Source organism: Nanorana parkeri, unplaced genomic scaffold (genome assembly GCF_000935625.1).
Source record: "Nanorana parkeri isolate BGI_ZX_2015 unplaced genomic scaffold, ASM93562v1 scaffold358, whole genome shotgun sequence".
NCBI lineage: Eukaryota > Metazoa > Chordata > Amphibia > Anura > Dicroglossidae > Nanorana > Nanorana parkeri.
In genome coordinates this window covers 814,914-835,775 of record NW_017306626.1, presented here as the reverse complement: position 1 = coordinate 835,775, position 20,862 = coordinate 814,914, and the positions used below count along the sequence as shown (strand labels likewise).

At 37.5% G+C, this 20,862-nt stretch overlaps 1 protein-coding gene across 3 annotated transcripts in view; it reads left to right on the top strand.

Annotated features, from left to right (window-relative positions):
• The window catches only part of SPOCK3 (SPARC/osteonectin, cwcv and kazal like domains proteoglycan 3), a 264,156-nt gene that overhangs the window by 193,424 nt on the left and 49,870 nt on the right, over positions 1–20,862 (top strand). For all 3 annotated transcript variants that reach the window (XM_018558789.1, XM_018558791.1, XM_018558788.1), the window contains one exon: positions 6,126–6,252. In XM_018558789.1, the coding sequence (XP_018414291.1) occupies positions 6,126–6,252 (127 nt within the window). The remainder of the gene's footprint in view (positions 1–6,125; positions 6,253–20,862) is intronic.

The window sequence follows — 20,862 nt, the reverse complement described above, 5'->3', positions numbered from 1 at the left end:
AATTATATATTTCCTGAAAGCAGAGACCCTTTAGAATAAAATGGTGGCAGTTGAACTCATGTTTTAATATCTCATATTAGTGCAAGTGTTTCTTAAACCCACATTTTCAGAAAAAATACTCAAGTTAATTTTAATGCATATAAACACAATATATTACACACTTTTTGGTAAAATATAAAAGATGAGGTTGCACCAAGTACATACATACCAACAATTTCAAGCTTTAAAACTGTATGCACCTGTAAAAGGGCAACAAACTGTTTACAGTCCATCGGCTTATAGTTAACCATAAATGCTGGCCCTAGAATTATTTCTCACATTCTGGTGTGCATGGTGATATCTAACGTGTGATGCAATAATTGTTTTTGTATGTAGGTGCACCCAATGTGTTTTATATGTGCATGCATGGGGGGAAGGGTACTTTAAACCTTTTTTTTTTACATTTATTTTATTTAACCTTTTAAAAAAAACATTATTGTTTTTGCTTAACTTTATTGCTATGACTTCATTGTTACCGTCTATGTAATAGCACTTTAGTTGTTACAGGCTCAATTTACGGAAACATGTATTAGACCTCTAATGTCACCTTTGCAGCCCATTGAAGCTAATCAAGCACATATCAGCTTCTTCCATGGCTTCTCTGGCCATGGAATCACAGCTCAGAAACCAAGAGTGACAACATCATTGTCACTTCCAGGTTCATTCAGCAGGGATGTTTGCTATTGTCTCTACCCTCTCTCTGATGACACATGCTATGTTGGTCTCAGGCTTGCAGCACAGGGAACATGGTTAGGGAGTGTCAGGCAGGGGAAGGGAAATGCTTGCTAGTCCATGGAAATGATGAGGAATCCCAGGTAATGCCATTGACCAAATATATTTTCAGTAGCTTGTGTGTTTTATACTATTTATTTTTTAATTATTAACAAGGGGTGCTTCTGTATATAACCCATACTCAATCACGTAGGGGGGCTAGATATCTGGGGGCCCCTTATTGGATTCTATATTCAGATAAGTCCTTCCCCCTGCACACCCCCACATCCACCAGGCTGAGGATGTGTGGATGAGATGCTTGTCCTCATCAAAATGAGGACATGGTGCCTTGCCAGGGGGTACTCTCCATGGGTTGAAGCCAAGTGTCATGGTATGCCTCAGACAGGGGGACACACTTATTGCCCCTTCTGGTGAGCCAGAGTGCATGCCCAGATAAGGATCTGGTATTGATTTTGTGTTTAATTTTTTTGCATGGGTCCCCCTTAAAAATCCATACCAGGTCCCCTATCTAGGAGAAGGGTCTTGTATTGATTTTGAAGTGGACCTTACCACATTTTATAGGTTTTTTTTATTGGAGTACCCCTTAAAAATCCATTCCAGACCCCTCAACACCCACACCAGAGCTTTATTCCCTTATCCAAACATGCAACCTGGGTGGCTAGAAAACTAGGGAGTAATGAGCGTGTACCCCTCTTCTGAAACATACCAGGTGACATGCCCAGCAGCTAAAAGAAAAAATGCTGTGAGGTCCCCCTTCAAATTCATACCAGACCCTTATTCTAGATATGGCCAAAAAAATAAATAAATTTTAAGTCTCCTGTCACCAGACACACACACTTTGAAGTAAAGGCAGGCTTCGGGTTCACCTACATATTAAAATGATGATTGCGCCACACATGTGATGTACTGCCGCACACCATGAGGTGAGAGCAATAATTCTAGGGCCATTATTTACTTTAAAATGTGAGATATAAAGGCATTTTAAAGTGTGATCAAGGTTGATAGCATTTTACCACACCCAGCCTCATATTTTATATTTTAAGAAATGTGTATTTTATTGAGTTTATGTGCACTTAATCTAGTTTGAATAAATGTTTATGGAAAATATGGGTTTGATGAACAGTTGAGCTAATATTGTGTGCCTCCACTGTACTGCCATTTTTTTTCTTCAGGGTTTCTTTCAGAAAATATCTAATTTGGGGGTTTATGTCATCTTCAGGAAGAAAATGTGCATTTTTCCATCTGTGAAAAAACGTTTTTAAAAAATGGCTCTGGCATCAAAAGGGTAAAGGTCATTCTGCAATACTTAAGTTGAGCAGCAGGTTGAAACTTTAGGAAATGCATAAGGGTTGATTGCTAAAAAACAAAAAAAGAGGTTTATAGATAGTTAGCAAGGTAAATGTGCACATTAAACTGTGTATTTAATTGTTTCCTAAGCTAGCTAAACATTTCTTTAATACATCAACCCCCATAGTGTTTTGTATAATTTTCCTTCATGTGTACTTAGGTCAAATGTTACTTATTTGTCTCTAGTCAGGTAAATATCAAATATTTCATATTTATCACTTTCAGTAAGCCAGTATCACAATTTAGGTTTTATGCACAGCATTTTACTACGGTGCTGTGAAAAACCTAAATCACCTGCTGTTAATGTACTTTCATAACATGTGCAGCTAAATAAATGAAACCACAATCAATGAAAATACAGACATGAACAATTAATGTATTTGCATGTAAACCTTCAAAAACTGTTTTAAAAATGTTGCCTGAAAACAATTGTAGTTTCCCTTTAAGTGCAGATATTTGTCTCAAGAAATGCTGGGAAGTTGTAGGATTGGGTATTGGCCAGGGATAGTACAATAATTGGTCCAAAAGATTCATGGGATTTTCAGTTTTCCTTTTACACCAGCCAGTTATGCCTAATAAATGAAATCAATATATCCAATCCTACAGCAAATATTAAAACAATTTGAAATATTTTTTGTCAGATTGAATTTCAACTCAAGATTGTAAAGTTTAAAAAAAATCAACAAATGTCTATCTACATATCTTAAAAATGTATTTTCAGAAATAAAAGCAGTTGGGTATTTTATCAACGGCATGGGTACACACCTATACATTTTAATTTCTAGTTATCTTCCTCTTTCAGTTTATATTTCAATATGATAAGTGAACATTCATATCATGAAGGTGTTCCCTGGGAGATCCACTAATGAAACTTAGTATTTGCATAATACTCCAAGAAATAACACCAACATTTCTCAAATGGTTTTGCTCATGCCAGTATAATCTCCCAAGGGATGTCGTCAAAATGCTAGCAATACTATTTTTTATTGTAATATCACACCAGCTGGGAATATTGATTGCTATAGAAACTAATGAGCATTCTGCCACTTAATGATTTACCTTTTTTGTGCTGAAGATGTGAAATTCTCCATGTGAGAGTTAAACTGTTTCTGTGACATATGGGGGTTGATTTACTAACCTTATAAACACACCACGAAAGTGTATACACCTCTGCAGTGTGTTCCCTCCCAGCATGATCTATGGGTGGAATCTAAACACCTTTGTAATGTGTACACACCCAGCAGGTGTGTTGTGCAAAGCCCTGAAGGAATTCCAAGGTGATGCTGTGTAAATTAGCTCTATGTTGTGTTGCTTGTGTTGATGAATGCAAGGAATTTAAATGCATGAGCTAACCATTTTTGTCTAAACTGTGAAGCAGCATTATATATGCATCATGTGCATGATTTTTCCATATATGGCATTAGTGGAAATATGCTTTTAGAGACTTTTTGGTTGATAAATACGTTTTGCTCTGTGAAAATCACACACACCTGGTGTGTGTGTGTGTTTAGGTTAGTAAATCACCCCCATGGTGTTTAATTATGACTGATATAACAATAATTATAATAGAAAATATAATGTATATGCTGGTATAAAACAAATTAGATACCATAATCAGAAATGCGTATTCTTAAAGGTTTCCTATGTTATAGTTTAGTTTGTTTAAAAGGAAATTATATTTTTTTAACATATTTTCTTTGTGTACATATCTTAGAAATATTATTTAATAGGATATTTGTACATTTTTGAGTGAGGTAAAAATTAAATCTTAAGAATTCTTCATAATTGCAAAGTAAAGAATATGAGCTTTCTGTTTATATGGCTAATATCTGCTGCTCAGCTTTTTTCTTAAAGTGGGAGTAATGTAAAATATTGAAAAAGTGTTGACAGGCAGGCTTATTATGACAGAAGAGACTGTGCAAGTCTTTTCTGTCGCAGATCCTCCTATCTCTCTGTCTGCACTTTTTTTTGTTTGTGCACACTAAGACTTGCATGTGCAGCTCAGTGCATAGTCTCAGCAAAATTACTTTCCAAAATGAAGTAACTCCCATGTGCATAGATGGGAGTCATGTTATCTGGGTATAGCCAATCGTTCAGCCTGAGACTTTGGAAGAAGACCTGGACATAGACTGAATCACCTGTGAGGGAAGAGAGTGCTGACATTGTAGCACTGGAGGGCATCGCTTTGGCAGGTAGGATGGCCCTAATGTGTTTATATGCTGTGCATACTAGCACAATATGGGTAAAAGCTCTGGGCATCCCCCCTCTTTTTTCAGAGAGACTTAACTCTTGCTTTAACTGCTTGTTCTGTGCAGTTCTTTACAGATTTTCAGTTAGAAAGCGACAATCCAGAAGCAGATCTTTGTTATCAGTACACCCTGTATTAAATGTTTATTTGTAAAATCAAGGTATTATATGTTTAAAAAAAGTATAATATTTAAAACATGTATCAACCTAAAAATAAATAAAATTGTCCCCAAACCATTAAAGTTTACGGTTTAACTTATGCATAACATCATAATGCAGATGCAGATCATCAGGGTTAAAGGTACTCTGTAGCTTCCCCAAAAAATTAAACAATGCAGTGCCTCTAGGACAATACAATGAATACTTTCCCGTCTTACTGCCTGGGCCATCAATCTGTACTCTCTACTGATGTCAAAGAATTTTCCAGGTGTGTCAGGTGACTGGTTACCCACTGAACGCTGTGATTTCTCCCTCATGTCTTCTTTGATATCACCAATAACTATAGTCGCTATCTGTTAATAACATCATTCCTGTTCCATCTTTGGAAGACCCATTTCAAATGAAGCATCTAAAGTGAGTAAATGTTGGGCACTTCTTGATGTATCATCCATAAAATCTTCATGCAAAGCTGGGTAACAGTTTCTGTGGGCTGTGGTAACTGTACCACTTTATAATTGCAGTTATTTTGCCATATCTGGTACCACTACAGCTCATAGAATTAGAGATGAGACCCTTCAGTGACATCAACAACTCTTTTCCTCTGCATCCGCTCACATTATAGTACTAGTGCCATGACTACTGACACTGACTAAATGTTTGGTAAGTTGTTATACAAAAAGGGGTCCTAAAATCTTCTCTCTAGGCAGTTGTTGAAGAATATGGCGGTATAATAATAATAATTATATTCACTATTGTAATAATATATTTTTGTTTTTGGAAATAGCTTTCTTTTCATAACTGGACTACTGGCTTATATATTCACATGTTTTAATTACATTTTGATGCCTTATAAATATTGTTTGTGTGTATGTTTTTAAAATAATGTTTTGCATCTGTTTTTTACTACGTATATAAACTCTAATACATGGTGCAATCATGATACAAGAATAACAAAGTATTATGGCATTTTAAAAAATAGAGCACAGCAAACACTGTTTGCCTACAGGCTCCTTCTCTCTATTTGGAAATGCACATGGAGTCAATTGTATGCAACAGAGAGGGGTAGAATGGGTCACTGCTCTGACTCAACTCCAACTGCTGGTTGTGAATGGGAATAATATTAATTTGCAATATGTCATATTTACCTATCCAAAAAAAGTGTATTTAAAAATGTAGTTTTCTGTCTTGAAATAAAAAACATTAATCAATCCTTTTAAGCTGTTCTGCTTACTGGAAGTTATGTAACTGCACCAGAAGAAGTTTGTTGTTGGAAAGTAAAAAAAAAGGTTGTTTTGATAGGAAGCTTCAGAGGCAGGTTATTTTGACAGTTTAAAATAACATGTTTAATAATATACTAATTGTTAATGCAGGCCAAAGTGTTTAGAATTGTATAGGGATGGTTCTATTTATCTAGCTCATGCCATAGGTGTTAGTGATAGTTAGTCAAATTCAACTGAATTGTTCTGTAAAAATGAATGATGCAAACTACTAATGGCTCGTGTTTAAAATGCAGCATTTTAAATGGAAAATTTCAGTTCAAGTGTGGATTTGCTATTCATTCTCTTTCATAAGCAGATCTAACCGATACAATTTTATTACAGCATGAAAGAAGCGGGATTAACTTATAAGTACTGGAGAGGTGTTCCCCTAACATCGAGTTGCAAGCAATGTCCGGTTGCGTATACAAGTCCTGTATGTGGGTCTGATGGGCATTCATATTCATCTCAGGTAGGATTCCTATTTAACATAATTATAAACCTCTAAAGTTCACCTTCAATCTTACAAATTGCATGATGCTTAGTACTATTGACTTGCTTTGTAATATGTGGTGCAACTACAGCTATACTGGCACATACTGAATCTATGGGGGTTGATTAACTTAAAGTAGTATTAAACTCTCACATTTTTTTCAATAATGAATCCAGATCAAACAAATATATATTGCACAGCAAAGCATTGATCTGTTTTTTGCCCAAACACTTACAATCATCATGTTTCTAAACAGCTGCTTCCAAATCTCTTTATAAAGGTGTATGTTGGAGTTTTTTTTAAAGGTTTCGATAAAGTTAGTGTAGTACTGTTCAGTTTCTTCCAGTTGAACCTTCCCTGAACTTCCTGTCCACTACAAGATCACAAAGCACAGAGCAGACTTCAGCAGACATCCATCTAATAGCTTGTAGAAGGGAAGGGAGAGGAGAGGGGGCCAGGAGAGAAGGGAGTAGCTTGATTTGCTGCATCTGTGTGTTTGTGGAGACACACACAGCTCACTAGCACCCACAAAGGTGGCTGCATAGCACTCTGCTTGAGAAAGGAGTCACTCTATAATCAGGACCAGAGTATTGGGGACCAGCTGATTCTGCAGGAAACTAAAACTTTTAAACATCAAGAAGCATTGTCCATTGTAAGTGATTTCCTCAGCCTTTGAAATAGCTTAAGGTCTTTTTGACTTAAATATTACTTTAACTGTATTATTTTCCATGCATATGATTTGAATATTCAAAGTAAATGAAGCTACATTCTTTTTACAAATAATTCTTGAATACAAAGGCCATCACCATTGAAAACAGATATGTTGGTTTACTGTTTTTTCTGGCAAGTTGATTTACATGCTGGCTTTTTATGTCTCTGAAACATTTTCTATTAGAATTTCCAGCTGTGCCCATTTGAGCAGAAACTGCAGACAAACAGACATCATGTGGTGTCATGGTCCCTTTATGCATTCTTGGTAGAATAGAAAAAATGCATAACTGTGTGGTTGAGCTGTAAGCGAATGACACCTTTGTGCTTGCCGTCTGTGATTGAGCGCTGACAAAAGTATGTAGGTATTACAGGTAAATCCCATCATTAGCATGGCTATGAGATAAAATAAGCTGGTAACAGAATCTAATGCACTTTGGCTACCGTAAACTAAATGTTTTCAATTTAAACACATATAAAAGAAACATGCCATAAAAGATAAATGTAGTCCATTCTGACCTTCAACGTTGGAGAAATATTGCATTTACCTGGTTGGACATAACAGCATTATTTAAAATAAATATATTACCTGGATTGCTGCACCTCCTCCATATCCAGATTAAAAGATAATTCTTCACACAGCTGGACTGAGACTTCCCACATTTTGTCTGGCTTGAAAAAACCCCCAGACTTCAGTGGCCTTAAGGAAACGTAATTGAATAGTGCACTAGACATCCCAGACATTAGCTAGTATTACCAGGCCGTACACCCCGCTAGGTTTATAGAGTGGCATTTCTATGCTCCCTCTAAGACCTGAACAGACATTGAACAAAGCTAACTTACTAGGCAATTATCTTCTACCATTTGACTTAAAGATGGGGATATCCCCAATTCTTTCAAAAACTATCCTATTACTAGCACCATGGTTAAAGTGTTTCTAGCAGTACACAAAAAGAAAGGCATCAGTACTCAAGAATCTAACTTGACCCCCCCACAAGGGAACCCCAAATTCCCAGCAGGAAATACTATTGAATTTCAGAAATCGCGGTCATTACAATGTCGTTACAATGTCCTCTATGGGAAGGACTCTTCTTCAAACATCAAAGATTCATAGATAAGGCTGACCTAGGTGCACATTCTCCTACTGGCTCCATTACTTGGTGGACATAGCTACAGGTTCAACTACCTTAATGCCTCCAAAGGCATTAGAATTTAGTGAGAAAACACACCCCTTTGAAAATACATGCCTCAGAAAAGGACAGTTTAGGCACCTTTTATTCTGGCTTTACTCAATTCTTAGAAATGGCACACACACCACCATTTCAGCTGTACGTGGCAGACAAAATATGTCCCCCCCCCCCCACCTCTATTCAAGCTTGGCTTCTCCATTTTTACATAAATGGCCTCTTTCACACCTCTTTTAAACCAGTCCTCCTCCCTGTCTAGGATGCGTACTTGACTGTCTTCAAAGGAGTGACCTTTTTCCTTTAGATGTAGGAATACTGCCAAATCATGACCAGAGGGTTTTGCTCTTCTATGCTGTGCCATACGCTGGTGTAGCTGCTGTTTTGTTTCACCGACATACAATTCTGAGGACTCCTCACTGCGCTGAACTGCATACACAATGTTATTCATCTTGTGTTTTGGCGTTGGGTCTTTTGGAAGAACCAGTTGTTGCCTCAGTGTATTGCTGGGTTTAAAGCAGACAGGGATGTGATGTTTTTTAAAAACCTTTCTACGTTTCTCAGACACCCCAGCTACAAATGGGATGAACAAATTCTTCTGTTTGTAATGCACGTCCAGTTGCCTTCACTTATTTTTTACAGATATACCATGACCTGGATGAATGAGAACCTTCACAGACATATTATTTGTATGTTCAACGGACAGATTAGATAAAATCACTACTGTGTTGTATTGTTGAAAATAATAAAAAAAGATACATGGAGGCAGAGGCATCATTAGGCCTGGGCATTTGCTGTACATGCTCCACATTTCCTCCTTGGGGATCTGGCTCAGCTACATGTACACTTTACACCTATGCAGAAGTCATTGCAAAGTTAAGGTTTTTAATTTTCTTGGTTGTGCAGGTAGCCTCGCCAGTGGCTATACAGGGTTACCTGCATAGGGATTAAGTGCCTGTACAGACCCCAGATGCAGAGCAAATCAGTGTGAAAGAGTATGCAAAAGTTGACCCACTCCCCACCCCTTAGCCAAACTTCAGCTTTAACCATTACACTGTCATGTATGTTACATACTTATGGCTACTGCATTCTGTATGCTTGAGTGCACATTGTGTAATTCTGACTCCTGCGCTCTGTATGCTGGGCTGTACATTACATACTCATGACCACTGCACTCTGTACCCTGGGCTCTATTGTACATACTCCTGAGCACTGCATTATGTATGCTGGGCTGTAAATTGCATAACCCTGACCTCTGCACTCTGTACACTGAGCAGTTTGTCACATATTCCTGACCACAGAACTCTGTATGATAAGCTGTATGTTACATGCTTCTGAAACCAGCACTCTATTCACTACACAAATACAACTGACCCATTGCTAACCTATTCTGGAAATGCAAGTTATATGGCTGCCATACTGGGTGGTTTGCACCAATATTGTTTACCACTGAGCTTACTAGAAGTATGCAGATTAAGAGTTTGAAGTGGAATTTCTGATTTAAATACAGAGCCTCTCTTGATGTTACAAGCTGGAATTAAAATGGCTTTTTTTGGTGTTTTTTTTTACCATGTGATGTACACAACATGCCTGCCACTTTGTAGGTACAAAATACTTTTTATTGCAACACAAACAATAATTAGGGCAAAAAAAACCCAGATATCCTGAGTGTGTATAAGTACCACCTCCCCCCCAAAAAAAGACAATGCTTTGTAGATCCACCATTTTCTCCAATTGCAGCTGTTCCTGGGGTATGTCTCTATCATCTTAGCAAATGTAGCCATTGGGATTTTTGCCCATCCTTCAAGGCAAAATTGTTCCAGTTCCAGCTCCAACAATCTTCAAGTCATGCCATTGATTCTCAACTAGATTAGGTCTTGGCTCTGACTAGGCCATTCCAAGAAATTTACATGATTCCCTTTAAACCATTTGAGCGTAGCTTTCAAATTATATTTAGGGTCATAGCCCTGTCCCAGTCTCAAATCTGTGGCAGACTGAAACAAGTTTTCTTCAAGAATTGTCCTGTATTGAGTGCCATCTAGTTTTCCTTCAATCCTGACCAGTTTTCCAGTCCCTGCCTGTAGTGTTTCCCCTCTTTTTGGTCCTTTTAATGAATAACTCCAGAGAGAGTGGTAGTGAGCAGGGTCTTATTTACGCAAGCTTGTGTGAGGAGAAGAGCTCTTTACATGCAGGCAGGAAAACAGAGATTGCCAGTATGTTCATAAGTGGCCAGATACATTATTCCCATATATACTGTATGCTGTATACCCAGACAGGGACCCGCAGTGTTATTTCTTAGAGTAGAGTTCTTACATATAGTTTGGCAGCACCTCAGAGATCATCCTCTACCCTCTGCTTCCAGTCACACACACAAAGAACTTTTCCGGGTCACAGTTTAACTGCCAGCATGCTGTGTGCCACCCCCCTTCCTGCTCTGTGTGGCAACATGCACAGCACCCGTAACCAAGGAAACCATGACATTGTCTCAGAACTCATAAGAAAACACAGTAAAACATTACACCTCCCTTCTTTCCCATAAAACAAAACAAATGAGAAACAAAACAACACAAATTTAACTCATTAGTAACATAACATGGCACTATAGGTATCCAAGTGTCCTTCACTCAGTTAAACAGCCTCTGGGTCAGGAGTAGGACCAAAGGAAGTTTTTCTGCCAGTGTTATGCCTCAGTCTCCGTTGATAATCTCTAATGGGTCCTGGAGCCTGCCAGTAATCTGACTCATGGCGATCTCTCACAGGATGATTACAGTTCTCACCACTGGAGGTTGGTATTACTTTGTGATTTGACCCAGAAACACCTGGGTGAGAATTATCAGGCAGTAGTTTCACATTGTGTGGAGGTACATCCTGCTGTGAACTATTCTAGTCTTGAATATCAGTATTATCATCTTGCCATACACCAAACCATGTATCCATGTCAGAAGATCTTGAAGGCATGTCCATGGTCACGGAGACCCGTGGCCTAAGTTGATCAGTATGTCATCCTGTAATAGAACCTTCTTCTGCGGAGACTTCAATCCAACAGGAACCCTTCCCTCCATAAATATAAAATGCACACACTTGTTAAAAAAATAATTTATAATCAGCACAGGTGTAGTGTTTCCCCTCTTTTTGCCAAGAAAAGTATCCCCACATAATGATGTTGGCACCACTATGCTTCATTGTGGGGATGGTGTTCTCAGGCTGATGGGAAGTGTTGGGTTTGCAACATACATAGCATTTCCTATGATAGCCAAAAATACATTTTTGTCTGATCTGACCGGAGAAACATTTTTCTGGTCACTCTTCCATAAATCTCCACTCTGTGGAGTGTATGGCTTAATGTGGTTCCATCTGGACTGTGAATCTTTGCAGCTCCATCAGTATCTTTGGAGTTTTTGTTGCATCTCTGATTAATGCCCTTCTTGCCCTGTCTGTGAGTTATGGTGGGCAACATTATATTTTCAGGTGTGTAGTGGTGCCATATTCTTTCCATTTTGTTATAATGGACTTAATGGTGCTCTGTGATATGTCTAAAGTTTGGATTTGTTGCAGACTCAGGGGCCTAAACAGGGTCACAACAAGTGTATTTATCTAACATCATGTGACAAATCCTTTAACACTTTGATTGCAGACAGGTGAACTTTTATTAACTAATTATGTGTCTTCAGATGTTAATTGGTTGGTCCACACGCATAAAGTGCTTATTTTGGGGTTTTAGAGCAATAAAAAGCTTAAAAGTACAAAAAGGGGAAAAGAGCTGGCACTTAATGGCATTTCTTTATTGAAAAGACATAAAAGCAACTACAAAGATTGCTAACATGTTTCAGTCCACCAAGGGTCAGCTCTTTTCCCCTTCATTTTGTTGATTGTCTCCAGCAGAGACTATTGACTCGAAAGTATTGACTCGAATATAAGCCGAGGGTGGGAAATGAGGCAGCTACTGGTAAATGTACAAAATGAAGATAGATACCAATAAAATTACATGAATATTTATTTAAAAGAAAAACAATAACCTAGCTCTGTAAGTGGAAAAGGGGGTACAGGGTTACATATCATGTACTACGGATCATTTAACCCATTCATATTAGCAGAGGATAATAGTAAATCTATTGTTCAGTGCATTCTATATGTAGTATATAGTACATGTACATATAGAGTGCCTGCAACAATACATTTACAATGATCCTCTGCTAAGTGCCACCCACCGGAGCAGCAGTGACGCGACGCTCGGCGAGGTAAGTAAGAAGAAACCTGACCAGCTCGAGACGCTGACTCGAGTATAAGCCGAGGGGGGCACTTTTCAGCAAAAAAATGGGCTGAAAAACTCGGCTTATACTCGAGTATATACGGTAAATGCAAATAGGCTGTTCACTTTAAAAGGGGAATTTTCCCTTAGCATAGTGAATGAGGTGAAGCTCTTCTGACTTCTATCATCCAATCCAATGCACATGCAAAATACTGTCTTTTTTTTGTTTTTTCCTTACACATGACTGGATATTTTTTGCAAAGTGATGTTTCACTACAATCAAAAAGCTAAGGGAAAATTCCCTTGCAAAGTGAAAATGTATTTGGCCTATTTGCCTTTAGGAAATCAACCCCAATGGCTCAGAAAACAAACTAAAGCTATAGAATCCAGGCAATCAACCCTTACAGAAGTAGGTCAGCAATGGCAGTCCCCAATATTTATTTCATGACAAGTTTACCTTAAAAAGACTCAGACTCAGGTGTATTCGGTAAATTTGACAGTGGGATTGTAACAGTTAAATCACAGTTTAGCAATGAGTTTTAGGTTTATAGTGTTTGCATAAAGTAATGTTATACATTGTTTGTGCTTCATGTATTTGAATTACTTTTGTTTAGGATAGGTGCATTGTAAACCAACTCACATAAAGCAACAGGTTTATCTTAATAAAACAAAAAAATATTAGATACATTTTTTCACAAAAATCATATGTGCTTGAATTTTTCTTACAAAAAACAATAAAAACATTTAAGATGTCCATTTATATTGCATCTACCCCTGGAATATGCTGTCTTAGTGAGAAAGTAATTTGAAGAAACATTTGCAACAGAGTGCTGTTAATGTACACAGTGCACAATTAAACAACCCCAATTCCCAAAAAGTTGGGACGCTGTGTAAAATCTACATAAAAAGAGAATGCAATGATTTGCAAATCTCATAAACCCATATTTTATTCACAATAGAAAAAAAGAAAACATATCAAATGTTTAAACTGAGAAAATGCACCATTTTAAGAAAAGGTAAAAATTTAATTTTGAAATTGATGGCAGCAACACATCTCAAAAAAGTTGGGGCAGGGCAACAAAAAGCTGGCAAAGTAAGTGGTGCTAACAAGGAAGAGCTGGAAGAACAAACTAAGTTAATTTCAATAGGTCAGTAACATGATTGAGTATAAAAAGAGCATCTTATAGAGTCAGAGTGTCTTGAGAAATAAATATGGGCAGACATTCGCCAATCTGTGAAAAGCTGCGCCCAAAAATTGTTGAACAATTTTAGAATAATGTTCCTCAACGTAAAATTGCAAAGACTTTAAATATATTATTATCTACAGAGGGACAAGGCCGAAACGCAATATTGGATGCCTGTGATCTTTGGGCCCTCAGATGGCACCGCATTAAAAAAAAGGCATGAATCTGTGATGGACATCACAGCATGGGCTCAGGAATACTGCCAAAAATCACTGTCTGTGAACACAGTTTGCCGTGCCATCCAAAATGCAAGTTAAAGCTATATCATGCAAAGAAGCCATATCCGAACATGATCCAAAAACGCCACCGTCTTCTCAGGGCCAAAGATCATTTAAAATGATCTGTTGCAAAGTGGAAAACTGTTCTGTGGTCAGATGAATCAAAATGTTACCTTCTTTTTGTCATCCATGGGTACTGCGTCCTTCGGACTGAAATGGAGAGGGACTTTCCGGCTTGTTATCAGCACTTAGTTCAAAAGCTTACATCTCTGATGGTATGGGGGTGCATTATCGTGTATCGAATGGGCAGCTTGCACATCTGTAAAGGCACCATCAATGCTGAAAGATATATCCAGGTTTTAGAGTAGCATATGCTCCATCCAATTGACATCTTTTTCAGAGAAGGCCTTTTATATTTCAGCAGGACAATGCTAAACCACATACAGCATGGCTTTGTAGTAGAAGAGTCCGGGTGTTTAACTGGCCTGCCTTCAGTACGGTCTGTACCAATTGAAAATATTTGGCCCATCTTGAAATGAAAAATAGAACAAAGACTGTTGAGCAGTTAGAATCCTATATCAGGCAAGAATGGGACAACCTTCCTCTCCAAAAACTCCAGCAACTGGTCTCCTCAGTTCCCAGATGTTTACAGTGTTGTTAAAAGAAGAGGGGATATTACACTGTGGTAAACATGGCCCTGTCCAAACTTTTTTGAGACGTGTTGCTGCCATCAATTTCAAAATTACCTTATTTGTTTTCTTAATATTGTACATTTTCTCAGTTTAAACATTTTATATGTTTTTTATTTTCTATTGTGAATAAAATCTGGGTTTATGAGATTTGAAAATCATTGCATTCTGCTTTTATGTAGATTTTACACAGCATCCCAAATTTTTGGGAATTGAGGTTGTAACACTTACACTGAAAATTTACCAACTGGTACAATGATTATTCTTTAAAACTGAAAAAAAGTTCTCAAATGTTTGTTCTCCATCTAGTTCCAGAACTAAAGCTTCTGTACGTGCTGTAGATTGTGAACACATTGACGGCTGTGAGATGGGCATCCCATATGGCGGTTTTTTACACACTGTGATCCTACAGCTGTGCAGTTATTCCTATTTAGAAAACATTCAATGCTTTTATTTATAACAGTTGCTTCAAATAAAGTTTTCTTCTCACTTCTCACGCAAAGTCACAAACTAAAAAGTGATTTTTGTTGAAGGCTAGATTTTAGTAAGCAGTTTTAAAAGACTTCAAAATACAGATGGTTTCAGAAGCATCTAAGGTTGGTGTTGTAACTGTGACTGTGACATTTAAATGTTTTCTTTGACTAATAAGCAGCATCTGTGGTTGTATGTTTGTAAATCATAGCAAGTTTAATGTCAAAAGCTAGTCCTAACACATTCTGGAAAGTAGGAAAAAGGTATGATTAATTATATATTTCTTTATACCTGCCCGCAACACAACTGAGTATTGGAGATACTGGGCTTTTTTTTCATAGCCTTGTATTGTGTACTGAAGGAGGACAAGTTCCATATATCTGTTGATGTGTCATTGTGATATCTGAACATTGTTAAAGAATACAACAATTCTATGAACAAAAGCTGCTCTCTGACTAGAATGTTTTTTTTTTAATTTGGGTGAAATGAGCTTATGGTGAAATGAGCTTATAGTGAATCTGTGCTTTGCTCATGCAGTGCAAAAATACATGGGGGTTGATTTACTAACCTTATAAACACGCCACGAACAAGTATACATCTCTGTAGTGTGTTCCCTCCCAGCATGATCTATTGGTGGAATCTAGACACCTTTGTAGTGTGTACACACCCAGCAGGTGTATTGTGCAAAGCCCTGCATGAATTGCAAGGTGATGTTGTGTAAATTAGCTCTACATTGTGTTGCTTGCGTTGATGAATGCACGAATGTAAATGCATGAGCTAACCATTTTTGTCTAAACTGTGAAGCAGCATTATATATGCATCATGTGCATGATTTTTCCATATATGGCATTAGTGGAAATATGCTTTTAGAGACTTTTTGGTTGATAAATACGTTTTGCTGTGTAAAAATCACACGCACCTAGTGTGTGCGTGTGTTTAGGTTAGTAAATCACCCCCATGATCTCTTTAATGTCTAACTCTCGAATGCACATACTTTTCTTTACTATAAAGCAAACCTGCTGCTTTGCCTTGCATGGACAATAATAAGAGCTTTGTGTCCAGCTATAAAATCAGCGGTAATAAGCCTCATCCTTTACCATCACATACTACTGAAACAATCTGCAAAGTAATATTCACATGAAAGGCTAACCAAGATCTACAAATGTTCAGAGTTGGCACCAAGGGAGAAAATTAGGCTGCGTTCCCAAACAGATATCCGCCGTAATCATATTCTACATATAGCAATTGCTATTATTTTTCCATGGTAAGAGTACCCACCCATAAAAGTTTGCATATCATCTATCCTGGTTATGTTCTAATAAAGCCAGATCCACTGTATATGTTGAACGCCTCCAGTGCTGTTAAGACATTCACCTACATTTTGGTTTTACCCTACTCCAGAGAACTTAGGGGTCTATTCACGAAGCTGCCGAAGGATTTTTTCTGTTCTGCTCGGTACCTCTGAGGGACCGAGCAGAACAGCCGAGCCGAATGCCGCTCGGCAGCATTCGGCTATTCACTCACTGCTGTTCGGGATCTTTAAGAATAGCCCGAACAGCAGTGAGAAGCCTGCCTGAGGTTCGGCTCAGCCGATCCAGATGTTGGATCGGCTGAGTGGAACTCCTTCTGCGCTTCGGGTCGGCCGAACATGCTCAGCCGAACAAGCCACATGAAGCAAGCCGATGTACGGCTGATTTCAGCCGATGTACGGCTGAAATTAGCCGTACCAGCCTGAAGTGAATAGCCGAACAGTGTTCGGCTAACTTCACTTCAGATCGGTCATTCACTCGGCTGCCCTCGGCAGCTTTGTGAATAGACCCCTTAGAATCAGGAAGAGATTGATCTTGTGTTACAGAATCCATACTCTTATTTCTTTTTTTTACTATCAGCCTATCATACCACATTTACCTGCTAGAATGCCTGTAGCTAGATGAGGGCCTGGTGATCAGCTTCTATGATTATCAACACTGAAGAATGGGGTAACAAAATATTAGGATCAAACACCAGGCTCTTCCTAAACTTGTGTGTATTGAGAATGTTTAATATTTTCTTTTCGAGGGACTGTTTAGTATTTTCATTTTTTACACAAGCATGTACCCGATGTCAATCTTCTTGATGTTTTTTAATGTATGACAAACCTTTTTTTATCTCAAAATGTACATGTACCTGTGACACCCTTATTTGTTTAGCTATGCAGACTCTCGTTCCTGCTTTGCAGTACAATATTCTGGTCTTGTTTTACTGCTTCTTCTCACAATATAAATATATAAGTTGACCGACTCATTAAATCAACAAAGTTCCTATGTGGCTGATATCTTATCTCTACTGTTGTTGAGAGAGAGACAGAATAATTGTGGTTGCAGTTAATAGTGCCCTCTACTGGCTACTCTACAGATCAGTATATTTAGTATACCTAGGAAAATATGGAAGCACACAAAATATGACAGTCATATCAAAAATTAGGTTAAGGTAAACACTGCAGTAATAGCTCAAAATATGCAATCACTGAAAATACACTGTATGCATTCTGTCTATGTATGTACCTTGTATATTACATACTACATCCCTGCACCCTGCATGTTACATAGGGGTCTATTCACAAAGCTGCCTACTTCACTTCTGATCGTTCATTCACTCGGCTGCCCTCGGCAGCTTTGTGAATAGACCCCATAGTCTTGCCCCTCCATTCTATACATTATATATTTCCAACACCTGCACAATATGCATAAAACTATTTAATTGTCATCATCCTACATAAATCTGTTTCGATTTTCTTTACTCTGCAACTTTGCACCCCTCGGGCACACATTGAGATTCATTATTTTAGCATTGCAACAAGCTGGGAGTTTTCAAGTGCTTGAATTAGTTATTTTGACACAAAAAACTAAAGTAACATTGACTTCTCACACATCCTGGGATATGTTGCTTACATGGAGGGATCAGAATCAGCTATTTACTGTATTAACAAGTTGAGAACTTCAATTATTCATTGCACATATATCTGGAATGCACAATTATGTCTTTAAAGTATTCCACGAAAAAGACTCTGTATAGTTATATTTGTCACACTGTTTTCAAGGTCATACATATTTTAATATTTCAAAAATATGGAAATAACATACCTTGCAGAGCCTTTGACAATGTTTATAAAAAATAAAAAGTTTACATTTTGTAAAACTGACAACGTTTGGGAAAATCTGCATTCTGTCATAAGGAAATACAACAAACTGTCCCCATTAATGTACTGCTATCTATCACCAATAATTTATCTCTTTTTGTTTGCTTATTAGAATTATTATGGTTGTAATTATGTAACCTGCTTTAGATGCAGGTTTTTTATCTGGATATCTTCCCAAATTGTTGTGATGCTACAGCTTTCCCAAAACAACTAGCTAGTTAAGGAACGTTGGCCTTCGAAGCAATAAGTAAGAGCAAAAAATAAAACCATTATTGAAAAATATGCATCTCTGTATTTGAAACAAAACACAATAGATTCAGTTGACATGCCAGCTGGTTCCATGTAATGCTATTGATCATTTTAATCGACAAAACCGAGTGCAATGGCATTAGAAAAAAATATTACCCTGTCACCATGCTTCCTAGAATTATGTCTGATTATACTATACAAAATTAGAATATTATTAATTTATTATCACATTTACTAGGCACCAGATGATTACAATAGGATATGTTGCTTCACATATTGTCCTGTATAAATGAAACATATTTTGCTATGAAGGGGAAATCATAATGGTTTTTGGTAAATTCTTCTTTTGTGAGTTTACCAGTTTTAAACAGATGTATTATGCCTGCTTTTTTAAAAAAAATATTCCTGTTTTCTCTTTATTGCTATAGACCTTTTAATGTGTACCTAAAACCACAACTTTTTCGTTTTCGAGTAGGAAAGACTTAAAACCTCTCTCAGGTTTTCTTTTTATTAGTGTTGACTTTACTTCACTTCCTGTTCTGGAGACACAATATTAAGTGAGAGGAAATCTGAACCCTGGGCAAAAATAAAACACACAAATGAGTGAATCTCTGTAATCTTAATTTTTTATTATTATTATTATTCAGGATTTATACAGTGCATTTTACAAAATATGGGGACAGTACAGTTATAATACCATACAAGAGAATTAGAAGGGCTCTGCTCATGAGAGCTTGCAATATAAAAGGAGGGGCAAGTGATACAGAAGCTTAAAAACTGTGAGGGATGAGCTAATTGAAGAAGCAAACATACAATTCTCTTTGTTCTCAGGTGAAGGTGGGGCAGACTTTCCTGAGGTGAGTTTTCAGGGATTGTTAAAAGGCAGACCGAGTAGGAGATAGCTGGACATATTGGGGTAGGGAGTTCCAGAAGATGGGAGAGGCTCTGGAGAAACCCTGAAGGTGAGCATGGGAAGCGTTGACCAGGAAGATAGAGAGTAGGAGGTCTCGCTAGGAAGATCCAGGCAGCGTAAGTACTGTACCAGCATTTGACTTGGTAAAAGCCTCTTGCAGTACCTATAGAGCAGACCTCATGGAGGGGGAAGAAGAAGCCACATAAGGAGCCAGTCTGGTTTGTTGCAATGCAATGAGCATGCTAATAGGAGGAGAGAGCACCGTGAACAGAAAAGAGAGGGAAGAGCTCATCAGTGTGCTACTTCTTTCATGGTCCAGTCACAGGAGGCAGGTGGGGAGGAGTACTGCAAGTGAAAGTTAAGCTACAGCAAAGAAAGGACAGGTCCCCTCCCCTGACAGGCAGGATTGTGCTTTGTGTGTGCAAATAACAAAAATACAAATTATTTTGGCTTGTAAAGTATCTCCCATATATGTATTATATCTGTGTATTTAGCTGTCTGCCTGAAGTTTGGCTTTAGAGTAATAGAAAATCCCCACTCAGACATATTTTACTGGAACAAGTGTCTCCATTGGAAGATTTTCCCTCTCCTCCTGTTCTGGTACAAGCTGTAACGTTTTGAAATTCCCATTACTTTCTTTCAGGGTGAAAAGGGTAACCAATCTCATGTTTAGTTTACTGATTTGTATTGAGATTGTAGTCCATCACAGGAGTGAACTTGGAGCAATGACTACTTTAGAACACACACACAGGGAACATGGGGAACAAAGTAGCCACCCTCCAAAAGGAAGGACAGTGTCAGCACTAATTCAGAGATGATTTGAGGATCTACAGCTGAGTGATACACAAATAACCTACATTTTTGTTAATGGTTATGTTATTTGAATTTATTTTTAGGATTTATTTCCTGAGTTTAGTGTCACTTACCAGACCAAGTCCAGTCCTGAGTCATCCCTATTGTAATATGTGATTACTAATGTGTTTAACAAGCAATATAACCAAATATACGAAGAAGCAAAATTCTTAAAGCATCTTATCCTTTGTCAAGTATTATACCACACTTATGTGTTACAAATGGCAGCAGACATTCTATAATTACAGAAATTGAAGTTGATTAATAATCAGAAATGTAATCAATGAATGTCAGCTTTTAAGTCTTATATTTTGGAATTGTATATTCTGATACTAGCACTTGCTGAGCAGGCTTATTAAGCTTGATGTGTTATTTCCACTTAAATCTGCATATTATAAAAGTAACCTTTGACATTTCTAATCAGAATCACAAAGACAAAGGGCACATTTAGCTATAGCATGAAGAAAACATAGGAAAAAGAAAAGGAATTTTGAAATGAATATGAACAAAATTATAGTAAGCATAATGCCAAAGTAAAACTGAAAATATAATATGTGACTCAAAAGATAATGGAACTGCTAGAACATGATGCCATATATAGATGTAATCCAATATATGTTATATATATATATAT